Source organism: Manacus candei, unplaced genomic scaffold (assembly GCF_025592945.1).
Source record: "Manacus candei isolate 608988 ecotype Guabito, Panama unplaced genomic scaffold, ASM2559294v1 h1tg000142l, whole genome shotgun sequence".
In the NCBI taxonomy this organism is placed as follows: domain Eukaryota; kingdom Metazoa; phylum Chordata; class Aves; order Passeriformes; family Pipridae; genus Manacus; species Manacus candei.
In genome coordinates, this window is record NW_026138190.1 from 1,055,059 (window position 1) to 1,068,111 (window position 13,053).

General features: G+C 52.8%; 2 protein-coding genes across 2 annotated transcripts in view; one reads left to right on the plus strand and one right to left on the minus strand.

Moving 5' to 3' along the window:
* LOC127462881 (serine/threonine-protein kinase pim-1-like) overlaps window positions 1-13,053 on the minus strand; it is a 194,383-nt gene that overhangs the window by 104,386 nt on the left and 76,944 nt on the right. The gene's annotated exons all lie outside the window — the stretch shown is intronic.
* LOC127462878 (olfactory receptor 14J1-like) lies at window positions 10,284-11,243 on the plus strand. Its single transcript, XM_051771811.1, has one exon. It carries the CDS (start codon window positions 10,284-10,286, stop codon window positions 11,241-11,243), a length of 960 nt encoding a protein of 319 aa, XP_051627771.1.

The following is a 13,053-nucleotide window of genomic DNA, read 5'->3' on the forward strand; positions in this document are numbered from 1 at the left end:
TCAGGTTCTGCACAGTCTCAGGGTTCCTCTGCTTTCAGGAGGTTCTGCAGTGTCCTGATGGCCCCTCGATTCCAGGACCATCCCAAACGTCCCAGGCTTTCTTTGGTTCTAGGAAGCCCTGCATGTCCAAATGGCCCCTTGATGCCATGAGTTTTCAGTGTCCCTATTTTCCCTTGGTTCCATGAGGACCTGCACTGTCACAATGGTCCCTTGATTCCACGAGGTTCCAGTCTCCCAGGGCTTCTTCATCTCCACGAGACTCCGCAGGGTCACAATGGTCCCTTGATTCTGTCAGATTCCAGAGTGTCCCAGGATTCCTTTGCTTCCCTGGGCCCTGCAGAGTCACAATGGACTGTTGATTCCATGAGGTTCCACGGTGTCAAAATGGCCCCTTGATTCCATGAGGTTCCACAGCATCCCAAGATTCCTTTGGATCCACAAGGCCCAGGAGTGTCACAATGGTCCCTTTGATTCCATGAGGTTCTTCAGTGTCACAATGGCCTTTGTTTCTATGAGGTTCCACAGTGTCCAAGGATTCCTTTGGCTCCATGAAGCCCTGCAGTGTCACAATGGGTTGTTGATTCCGTGCAATTCTGCAGGGTCACAAAGGCCACTTGGTTCCATGAGTTTCCTCAGTGTCCCAGGCACCCCTTGGTTCCATCAGGTCCTGCAGGGTCACAAGCACCCCTCGATCCCATGTGGTTTTCCAGTGTCCAAGGTTTCCTTTTATTCCATGAGGCCCTGCAATGTCACAATGGCCACACAATTCCATCAGGTTCCCCAGTGTCACAATGGCCCATTGATTCCAGGAAGTTCCAAAATGTCCCAGGGTTTCTTTGCTTCCGGGAGGTCCCCTGTGTCACACTGACCACTTGGTTCCAGGAGATTCTGCAGTCTCCCAGGTTTCCTTCAGATCCAGGAGGCCCTCCATTGTCACAATGACCCTTTGATTCCATGAAGTTCCACACTCTCCCAGAATTCCTCTGGTTCCATGAGCATCTCAGGGTTTCAACAGGCCCTTGACTCCATGAGGTTCCAAACTGTCCCAGGGTTCCTTTGGTTCCATGAGACCCTGAAGTGTCACAACAGCTCATTGATTCCCTGACTTTCTCTGGTGTCACAATGACCCCCTTGATTCCAACAAAGTCACCAGATCTAAATTTGTTCTTTGCAAACTGTCCTTGCTGTCACCTCCTGGCAGTGGCTTCATGGCCCCTGTCAGAGCCAGCCCTGTCCCTGCACTGACCCAGCCCTGCTGCCCCACAGATGCTGGATCAGGAGGGGAAGGCCCACGGTGCAGGGCAGTGCACTGGGACTCATCCTGGAAGGGACCTCAGGAGGTTTCTGGGCCAAAACAAAGAACAACCAGTGGAGAAAGGGACACAGGGATGGGCAGTTTGTGTGCTCTGCCACCTCAGGGGGAGATGTAGAGCTACAGAGACAACCAGTCAATGTGGATTCTGTCCATATTTGCCCTTTGCACACAGTGAGTCACACACTGAAGTCACAAGTTCCCTCCATCCACAGAGGGAGGAAAAGAGAAAGTGAATGAAGTTCTGTGTTGTGCAGAGCTAAATCTGCACTCATCCCAATATTCTGAGCTTACAGGACCTTTATCAAACACCTTCTGCAGCATCTGTTCACTGGGCAAACATGTGTGTGGATGGCCAGGCCCAAGGAGTGGTGGGCAATGGAGTTCCATGCAGGGGTGTTCCCAGGGCTCAGCACTGGGCTCAGGGCACTTCAATCTCTTTCTCAGTGATCTGCACAAGGGCATCGAGTGCAGCCTCAGGCAGTTCCCAGGGCACACCAAGCTGGGGGGAGTGTTGATGTGCTGGAGGGCAGGAAGGCTCTGCAGAGGGATCTGGACAGGCTGGATCCATGGGCCCAGGCCACTTGGAGGAGGTTCAACAAGGCCAAGTGCCGGGTCCTGCCCTGGGCTCACAACCACCCCAAAGCCCTGACCATGCCCTGCAACTGGTCCCCACAGCCTGTCCTGTGTCCTTAATCCCTCCATTTCCAAGGACTCTGTGGGACAAGGGAGCTCTGTGCTCTGGGTACGGAGGAAGCTCCAAGTGCCACTGGAGTGGGAACCCCAACTCCTCAGGTTTGTGTTCTTTGTGCAGCCAGGAACTGGTGAGATTTAGAGCCCGAGAAAGTTTCTATTCATGGCCAATATAGAAAAAATGTAAAGATGATACATGTTAATAAACATCAAAACTCTTCCCTCAGCTCTGTGAGATGTCCTGACGGCATCTGACGTGTCACCAATTCACAAGGCATTTCCATACAGGAAGAGTTTTAGACACAAACATAAGAAAAGGTTGTTCTCTGATAGATATAAACACAATTAAGATGTTGACTAATGTGCTATTTAATCTTCTGAAAGATTGAGCAGCTCCCTGAAGCTCAAAGCATGAAACCAGTGAATTGAGAAGCACTGAATGACCAGAGAGCAACTGCAGGAGGAAACCAGGGAGCAACAGGAAGGACACACATCCAGCAAGTCTGCTGAAGAGATGTCCTTACATATGACTATTTAAACAGGAGAGGTGGAAACACCTGAAGGGAGAGGGAGATGGAGTTATAGACGGAATAGTGGTAATACAGGTAGAGGGGCAGATCAGTATTTCTTCTCCTGCCATCAGTACACTTCCAGGAAATTCTTGTTCTGCCATGGTGGGAAAACTTTGCCATTTCTTAAAAGTACTCCAATGACCCAGTAATGAAAATGTGCTTAAATATTATTTAAATGTGAAAGTATTAAAGCTGTGCCTCTTTCCAGACAGACATCACTTGTCTGGCCATGACCAGGCAGCACCACAGGCTGTGCTGGATTATGGGGTGTCTCCAGTGGCACAAAGGAATCAAGGGGCCATTGTGACACTGCAGGGCCTCATGGAACCAAAGGATCCCTGGGACACTGCATGATGAAAAAGGGAATAGAAACAGAGGTGGAAAATGTCATGGTTTCAGGAGTTTTAGAATTTTAGGCCATTTTTCCAACACTGTTTTGCAGGGACTGTCTCTTTAAGAAGGAATGCCTGCCCCAAGCTGGGGCTGGGCAGGGAGGGGAAGAAAAACAGAAAATGCCAGACAGCAAAAGGAACTTTTTCTCCTCCCTGGACCCCGGGGGTGGTGCCTGGAGAGTCCCCACGGCGCCGTCCTGCCCCGGGGCCCTGCTGCTGCCGCCCCGAGCGCTGAGCTCGCTCAGCACCACGGCCGGGGAGAGCCCCAGAGTGACCCTGAGCCCAGGAACGTGCTTCTGCTTGTGCCCCCATTTCCCAGAGTTTCTTTGGCTTACTGGGCCAGAGGGGGGTGGTTATCAGGCAGGACCCTTCACCATTTTCCCCCTTTATTCCAGGGGTGCCAGGTGGGCAAAGAATTCCCCTCCTTGTGGGTCAGCTGTTCCCTGTGTGTCTTTGTGGTTGCTGCTATTTCCTTGTTAGTAAACTCTTAATTTTAAGAGTTTTATCTCTCTGTATTGGTAAGAAATAAAAAGGGAGGGAATCATTTCACTGGAGTTCCCACCCCAATTTTTGTCTTTAAGGAAAGACAGCCCCTCAGTTGCATGAGATTGTACAGAGTCACAAATGTCCAATCATTCCATAAGGATCCACAGTGTCCTGGGATTCCTTAGCTTCCCTGAGGCCCTAGACTGTCACAATGGACCTTTGATTCCATGAGGCCCTGCAGTGTCACAATGGTCCCCTGATTCCGTGAGGTTCTGCAGAATCTCAGGGTTCCTTTGGTTCCATGAGGCCCTGCAAGATCACGGTGGTCCCTTGATTCCAGGAGGTTCCACAGTGTGCAAGGCTTCCTTGGGCTTTGTAAGGCCCTGCAGAGGTAAAATGGCTGTTTGATTCCATGAGGTTGCACTGTTTCCCAGAGTTCTTTGGTTCCAGAAGGTCCTGCAATGTGACAATGGTCCACTAATTCCGTCGTTATCCCCAGTGTCACAATGGTCCCTTGATTCCATGAGATTCTGCAATGTCCCATTGGTTCTTTTTGGCTCCAAAAGGTTCTGGGATCTCACACTGGCCCTTTGATTCCCTGATGTTCCACAAAGTCCCGGGGTCCTTTTGATTCCATGAGGTTCCGCAGTGTCCCATGTTCCCTTTGGTTCCAGGAGGCCCCAGTGTATTCCAATGGCCCCTGGATTCCAGGAGATTCCACAGTGGAATGGGGTTCCCTTGTCTCCCTGACTTTTGGCAGTGTCCAGGGTCCCTTTGTTCCCAGGAGGTTCCTTTGTTTCCATCAGGCCCTGCCACCTCCCAGACTCCCTTTGGTTCCATGAGGTGCTGCAGGGTCACAATGTCCCCTTGATTCCATGAAGTTCTACCATTTCCCAGGGTTCCTTTGGTTCCATGGGGTTCCACAGTGCCAAAACTCCCTGCTTCTTATCCTTCCAACATTTGTGGGCCCATTCTCTCCCTGCCTGGGATGGAGCCCCATTGTGTTTGTGCAGGAATGGATCCATGGCCATCCTGCCACTGCACCAATTGAATGCTGCACAAACATCACTGCAGGCCCGACCCTGGATGCAGGAACAGTCTGGGAACTCCAGGCCTGCTGACATTCAGCAGAGCCAGGCGGGGTCCCAAAGAGCACAAGGGATTGACTGCAACCCCTGCAGGTCTCTGGCATTGCTGGGGACAAATGCAGGAACTGCCAGGATCTCTGCAGAGCCCTGACAGTGCCACTGCAATCCCAAGCTGCATTGCCCGGGGCAACCCTCAGCACAGCCAAGGCCACAACCCTTCCTGAAAGGTGTCCCTTCTGGGCAGGGCCAGGGGGACAAACCCCTCCCTCTGTCCCTGCACATGTTGGGTCCAATTCTCATCCCCCACTTAGGGACAAAGTCAACCTACATTGGGTGTTTAGCTTTGCATTTGCTTCACTCTTTTGTGCTTCCAACACACACACACCCCAGTCTGGGCAGAGTCTGGCCCCCAAAGAACACAAGACCTGACTAGTTGTGGCTCCTGCTGCAGTGACTGGAACTTGGGCCACAATCTGTGCCAGGAGCAGAGAGGTCCCTCCCCACAGAAACTTCTTGGCAATGGAGTTATTAGGAAAACAGGACAGGCTGTGGGGATCAGTGTCAGGGCATGGCCTGGGAAGTGTCTTGACCAGCCTCCTGTTTAACATGACCAGCTTTTTCAGCCTCTTTGCTCTCTGTTTTCTCGTGCTTGTTCTTCCAGAAACCACTGGGATCCTGCCCTTGCTTTGGTTCTTTCCAAGACATCCCAGGACAAGTCTTGCCCACTCCCCAAATCCCCTTTCTGGCTGCCCATCATGAGTCTCAGAGCCCGAGGCCGAATCCCCCATCCTCAGCTGCAAGGTCACCCTGAGAGGTTCTGCCATTCACCCACTTGGTTACAGTTTCCTACAGATACCTTGGAACTTCCTCGGAATTAATTTGTTACCTTTTGAGCTTAGAAGGGTTTCTCCAAAAACATGGCATTTCATGTCCTCAACATGAAAATTCTTTGGAGAAGGAGTTTGGGACTTCAGACTCAAAAGAATCACAGAATTATTTGGTTTGGAAAGGAACTAAAAGGTCATCTGGTCCAAGTCTCTGCACATGCACAGTGACATCTTTCATTAATTCAGGTTACTCACACTCCCTGACCTTGGACAAATGCAGGGATGGGACATCCACTTCTCTGGAAACCTCTTCCAGTTCTTGCCACCCTGTGTAAGGGGGATATTTTTGAATTAGATGATCAATGGAGCATAGAGGCGTGAGAACGAAGTCATATTAGGATGTGAAACCAGCTAGAGTATGGCACAATGTAACTTCATGGCACAAGCTAATTGTAAGGTCCATTGTGCTTTTTAGCAAGTCAGCCTGATATCCCCTATTATCAGAGCTGAGTTCTTCCTTGGTTTTGCTACATATTGCAAGATAGATACATCTACCCTTGAAACACAATGGTAGAGGTCATACAAAGGGGTGAGGAAGATGATGATGGGAGGAAGATTCTGTGGGCAGGGGTCGCTCGCCCCTTGCCCTACAGCAGGGCATGCACAGACTGTTGCCATGAGGTAATGATCAGGCGGTGTTTGGCTGCTACTCAGGCATCACCTTATACTGGGTACTGGCCCTACGTGGTGTAATGTGGAACTGATAAAAATGGGGTGTCGGAGCTGCTGAGTTGAGCGATCCTCATCCTACCACCGAGACTGTGTTGCTCCGCGGGGACGCCCGCTAAGCACGGGCACCGACCAGCTGCTGCAGATCCTGACAGCCCTGGCCTGTCTGTGTGGGTAAGCACAGTTTATTGATAGGAAGCAACTGAGAGAACAAACTTTTTAATATCCTTTTAGTGTTCCTTTAATTCCCCTTTTATGTTTATAGTATTTTTTCCTTTAGTTTCCCTTTTTACTAACCAATATCGTGTTATCCATAATATTGTGTTAAGATCCTTTTTTGGTATCCCTTTTTCACTAGTTAATACTGTATTAAATGCTGTTCGTAGTATTTGTTTTAATGCCACCCGATAAGATAGTTATTTTGTATCCTTTTTTTTTCTTTTTAGTTTTTAATTCCTCTTGCTAAGTTTATTACTATTATTATTATTCTCACTGTAATAAAAGATATTTTGTGTGCTTGAGTATTTTTTGGCACTTGTCTTTATTCCGGACATGTATCCGAACGTACTGCTACACCCTGATTGTTAAATCTTTCCTCATATTATCCAATATAAAATTCTACTCTTTCACTTCAAAGCCACTGCCCCCTGTTCTGCTACTACAGGCCTTGGTAAAAAGTATCCCTGGGATTTCCTTAGACTATGAGCATGACATTTTCATCTGCAAAAACATCTGTGAGTGCCCAGAGATCTCCCAAGATGGACTTGAAATGTCTCAAGCACATGAGCACTAGAGAGGGGCTAAGGAGCTGTGGCCTCACTGGTCTGGAGACTGAGGACAGCACAGGACAGCCCTGAGAGGGCTTGAAGGGAGGATTTAGAGATGGTGGATCCTTTTGTCAGAGCAGAAAAGAGCATGAGAAAGAAAGAATTAATGCCAAGTGCAGCTGGGGAGGTCCTGAGTGGACATGAGGAAAAAGGAATTTCACTCCATGGAAAACGCTGCAACACATCAGCCAGGAGGAGTGTGGATGAGGCCAAGGCTTTGTGTGTGCAGGAAGAGCCAGGGAGGACGCAGAGATGTCAGTGCAGGAAGGTGCCAGCCAGGTGGGGCAGCCGGGGGGATGACGACAGCCTGCAGGGAAAGGGGCAGGGCATGGACACCGTAGGACAGCCTGGGCTGGAGAGGAGACAGGGAGGGGGAGAAGCTGAAAGGCCCTGCCAGAGCCACCTTCTGCAGGCCTTTGGCCATGGCTGCTGTCTGTGCCCCTGAGGCCAGGAGGAGGGGAGTGCCCCTTGCAGCCCTGGGGCCTCATGGCTACTTTGTCCCTGCTCAGCAGCCTGGCAGGTGCCACCCCATGGGCCTGCCCTTGGCATTGCACATCCCACATCCCAGTGCCCCAGGAAGAGCCCTGAGGAATGAGGCAGGGACAGGATCTGCCTTCCCAGGGGCTGGGACTCAGAGCTTGGCCAGTTGGATCAAGGAAACAAGTCAAGGTTTCTTCAGCATCAGAGCCACCTTTTCCTTGCTTGTCCATCCTTGTCATCACTGTCTGCAGATTTCTGCTCTAACTGGAACCTGGGGACATGTTCTCAGTTGTGTCCTTCAGTGAGACTCATTAGCACTACAAGAAACTTCAGTGTTTCAATCTCACTTTGACTTCTTGAAAAGTTGTTTGAACTTCCTCTCAGGGACTGAGTCTCATGTAAACAACATCAAACTCCCCTGAGGGTCATGAAATGCCTGGGGCTGTTGCTGTGCTGCTGAGCTGGGCCGGGCTCCTGGCACACAGGGAGCTCCTGGCAAGCAAGAAGAGCTTCAAAGAGACAGCACTGCCCAGGAGCAGCTCCTCTGCACAGACCAGCAGGGCTGAGGGCACTGCCTGCAGCACCCAGGGCACAGGAGAGAAGGCAGAGAGATGAGAGGCAGCCTGGGCTGGGAGGTGACTGAGCTCTCACCACAGGAGAAACCTTCCCAGGATTTGAAGGAAGAATTCTCTGGCTGTAGGAAAGTTCAACTTGCCTTCCTGGAGGCATCTCCTAAAGCTGGCACATCCCACAGCTTCCAGGATCTCTCAGCAGGACTCTCCCAGTTGCTGCAGTGCAGGGGAAGTGGCCACATGGCAGAGCAGGGTAGGAGCTGCAGGCAGCAAGGGCAGAGAGGAGAAGGGAGCAGGAGGTTCAAGGGATCCTGGGCTGGGAGGACAGGGCAGAGCTGCTCAGGGCAGGAACCTTGCCAGCCCTTTGCCAGGGTCAGGCTGTGGCTGCAGAGCAGTGCAGGGGAGTTCCTGCAAGTGCCTCTGCCAGCTGCCAAATGGCAGCAGTGGCAGGAGCTGTCAGGATGGCTCTGCTGGATTTGCTGGGGTGCAGCAGGAGAAGCTGCTGCAGAGCAGGACTTGCTGCTGCCCCATCAGAGGCCCAGGGCCAGAAGGTTCCCTGTGCCAGGGCTGGCTGTGGGGTGGGAAGGTGGGGGTGCAGCCAGGGGTGCCCAGGGCTGTGGGGCAGAGCAGGGTCCTGCCCCCAGGGCTCTGTGTGCTGGGCAGGGACTCTGCTGCCTGCCAGGGTCAGCTCTCAGCCCGGCCAAGGAGCTGCCACGGCCCTGCAGGGAGAAGGGGTGGGTGGAAGGAGTGACCCCTCAGGGCAGGGCAGGGCAGGGCCCTTCAGCTGCAGGCTCAGGGCTCCTCACAGCTTCAGCTCCACCTCCTCCATTTCCAGGGGCCCTTCTCAGGAAGCACATCCCCCCAGAACACCTCCCCCTTCCCAGCCACCGCAGGGGTCTGGGATCTGCTCTGCAGCCCCTGCCCAGGCAGAGCTGCCCCTGGGCACTGGGCTGGGGATGGCTCTGGCAGCACTGGCAGGGAGCTGAGCTGGGCACAGGCAGGGGCTGCTGGCAGGAACAGCTCCTCACCCAGAGACAGGCAGGCAGGGAGAGGGAGCTGCTGCCACAAGGGCTGGCCAGGGGGATGGGGGCCCCTCCCTGCTGTCCCTGTGGCACAGACCCCTTCCCTGAGCAGCTCCTGCCTGGGCTCCTTTCCCAGCCTAAGCAGAGCCTGTGCCCTCAGGCCCACGGGGGCTGGGCTGTGCATTGCCCTGCAGCAGCCAGAGCCCAGGCAAGGACAGGGCCCTGATTTCCAGCTGTCTCTGTGTGTCCCTCCTCCCTTGGCAGCAGCACTGTGGCATTTCACTGCCATCCCTGCTGCCTGGGCTGTCCCTGTTCTCACCATTGGGGTTTCTGAGCCAGTGTGGCGTTTGGGGGGTGGCAGATTCCTGTGCAGACACAAACCCTTTGGGTGCTGCTGTGGGGATGTGTCTGTGGGAGCCAAGTGCCCAAGTGCCCTCCAGGCACCTTCAGGGGATTCAGCTGTTTGCCTGGGTGTCCTGCAGGGCTGCAGGTGCCCTCCAGAAGGGCACAGCTCTGCCATAGGATCTCTGAGCTGCACAGGATCCCCATGGAGAAAACTCCTCAGTGCTAAATCCATGGAAATGCCCTGGGCAGCTGCAAGGAGCATTTTGTGTCTCACTCTGGGAGGGGAGAGATGAAAAGGTGAGGAGTGTGTCAGTCTGTTCTTTGGACATGGATTCCTGGATCTCTGGGCAGTTTCTCTGGAGGGGAACAGTTGAGTGTGATGCTCCTGCAGCTCCAAGCTGCCAGCACAGGGCAGCTGAGCCCAGGACTGATGGGCAGAGCAGCTCTTCTCTCTGCCCTGAGGGACTGTCCCTGTGCCCCTCAGAACCCACAAGACTTGGCCTGCAGTGCAATAGAAATGTCAGGGATTTCAAACCTCCACAGCCACTCCTAAGTGTGGCAGGTGCAAGTGGGTGAACAAATCCAAAGAATTCCCTCAGCTCACTCCTTCATTTGGGCAAATTGCAAACAGCAAAGCTGAGAAGCTCTTTGATGTATCACGAGTACATTTAATTTGAGATCACCCTGCATTCCAAGTTCACTCTCCAGCAGAGCAAGAAGGCGTCCTTGGGAGCCCATCACAGAGTTCCTGCTTCCAATGGTCCCCTCAGGCAGCAAAAGACAGAGCTCAGGGGAGGGAGCTGCAGGGAGGTCTGAGAGAGGAGAGAGAGCCTGAGAGTGGGGTGGCTGAGACGGGTAATGTTTGGCTGCAGAAGCCTGGTCTAACTCAGCAGTGACTTTTCCTCCTCAACAGATCAAAATACTCTGAGGAAGAAGAAATGTCCAACAGCAGCTTCCTCACCCAGTTCCTCCTCCTGGCATTGGCAGACAGGCGGGAGCTGCAGCTCCTGCACTTCTGGCTCTTCCTGGCCATCTCCCTGGCTGCCCTCCTGGCCAACGGCCTCATCCTCAGCGCCGTAGCCTGTGACCACCACCTGCACACCCCCATGGGCTTCTTCCTGCTCAACCTCTCCCTCACAGACCTGGGCTGCATCTGCACCACTGTCCCCAAAGCCATGCACAATTCCCTCCAGAACACCACAACCATCTCCTACATGGGATGTGCTGCACAGCTCTTTTTCTTTCTGTTCTTCATCTCATCAGAGTATTTCCTCCTCACCATCATGTGCTACGACCGCTACGTTGCCATCTGCAAACCCCTGCACTACGGGACCCTCCTGGGCAGCAGAGCTTGTGCCCACATGGCAGCAGCTGCCTGGGCCACTGGCTTTCTCAATGCTCTGCTGCACACAGCCAGTACATTTTCCCTGCCCCTGTGCCAGGGCAATGCCCTGGGCCAGTTCTTCTGTGAACTCCCACACATCCTCAAGCTCTCCTGCTCACACTCAGGATACCTCAGGGAAATTGGGCTCATTGGGGTTAGTGGCTGCTTAGCACTTCGTTGTTTCATTTTCATTGTTTTCTCCTATGTGCAGATCTTCAGGGCTGTGCTGAGGATCCCCTCTCAGCAGGGACGGCACAAAGCCTTTTCCACGTGCCTCCCTCACCTGACCGTGCTCTCCTTCTTTGTCAGCACTGCAGCATTTGCCAACCTCCACCCCCCCTCCATCTCCTCCCCATCCCTGGATCTGGCCCTGTCAGTTCTGTACTCGGTGGTACCTCCAGCACTGAACCCCTTCATCTACAGCCTGAGGAACCAGGAGCTCAAGGATGCCCTCAGGAAAATGATGACTGGATGCTTTTCAGGAGCAGTAAAGTGCCTGTTTTTTGGTGTGTAGCATTCAGAATGGGACTCCTTAATGGCCCAGCCTTCCTGCCCACATTTTTCATGGAGGTCATCGGGTTCTTCTTGCAATAATTTTCTCTGCAATGATATGTTATTATGCATCTGCCTTCTAATTTCATGTCTATCCATTGAATTTGACCCAGGGATGTAAAAATGATGTATTGTTTTCTATGAGTATTTAAACAAAATAAAGGACCCTGCAGTGCCTTCTTTGTCCAAGACCCTTCTTCTCAGATGTTCCTAAAGGACAGCACACTGCAGGACAGGGTGTATTTGCAAACGGGAAGGGGACAATAATCCCAGCCCAGCAGCACTGCCAGGGAGCAGCAGTGCTTGGTCTTTGCAGAGCTGCTCTCTTGCCACTTCCACACTGTCCTCCTGAGCCTCTTTCTCGCTGTAAGGCCTGAGTGCTCTCTGAGCACAGTCCTGGGGGGTGGAAGGCCTTGGAGCACAGGCAGGGACAGGCCCTGGGAACTTGTGAAGCAGAGCTGGGCTCCCTTCCAGCATCTCCAGGATGCTCTGGGATCTTCTGAGGCCACTGCATGGACTGGGTCATTTCTTCTGTCACCTTGCTCCAGGGCTGCAACTCTCCTGCAGTGTCACCATGACACTCCTGCTCTCTGCTTTCCAGGTTCCATTTTCAGATCCAGTCTTCCCCTCCTGTTCCCAGGGACATCCTGGGAGTGCTTCAGAGCTGCCATCCTGGGGCAGCTCCTGCCCAGCGTGGGCAGGCACAAGGTCTCTCCAGCTGCTCCTCTCCCCTCCCCAGTGCCACTGTTTTCTGCAGTCTCCTCATCCTTGCCCAGCACAGCCCTCCTGGCACAGTTGGACACAGCCCTTGTTCTACCCCCTCCTCAGGCACCTGCCCAACCCCCTCAGCTCCAGCCTGATGGTCACAAACCTTCAGGGCAGGGAGGCACTGGGCAAAATGCTGAGGAAACCTTTCAGCTGCACTCAAATCCAATTGGAGGGGTTGGCCCTGAGGAAGAAATCCCTTCTCATTCTCCAGAACCACCAGGACAACCTGTGTTGTGTCCTGGGCACTCCTCTGGAAGTGTGGGCTATGGAAAAGGTTTTGGTGTCAGGGATATTGGGAAGGCTGGGCAGTGTCACTGGGAGACCTCTCCCAAACCCTTGGAAAGGCCAGAGCCAGCCCAGAGCTTCCTGGGGCCTTGGCAAAGGCAGACATGGAACCAGTCTGCAAACAGGGCAGCAAGGAGGGTTGGCAGAGTTCCAGACTGCTCAGGCTCAGCAGGGAAGGGGAGAGGGCAAGTCCTCCTGCAGCCATTGCCAGGCATGGGAAGGACAAGGCAGGGATTGCAGAACCCCTGTGGGAGGGAAAAGAAGGGGATGTTTTGTGCCCAGACTTCAGCAAGGCCTTTGACATGGTCTCCTGTGGTCTCCTTATGGCCAGACTGGCGAGAGATGGACTGAAGAAGTGGAAGATGTGGTGGGTGGGAAGTTGGCTAAATGAAGAGTGTCAAATAAAATCCATGGTACAAAGTCCTCTTGGCAGCAACTTCCTGGTGAAATCCCTCAGTGACCAGCCCTTGAACACCACTATTGAACATCTTTATTATCTCTCTGTACAATGGGACTAAATGTATTTTCAAGTCCTTTGTGGATGATGCCAAATTTCAGGAGACCTTGAGCAACCTATCCTGGTTTAAAGACACATATTGGGGCAACTACTCCAATAAAATGAATTCACTCCTCTTTTATTCCCCACCAGTACAGGGAGATAAAATACAAGGATAGTATAAGTGAAAAAATAGCAATTTACTGACAAGAAATATAGCAGC

Bases quoted from the DNA above. Each gene is read 5' to 3' on its own strand.
- LOC127462878 (XM_051771811.1), top strand. From the start codon at position 10,284: ATGTCCAACAGCAGCTTCCTCACCCAGTTCCTCCTCCTGGCATTGGCA.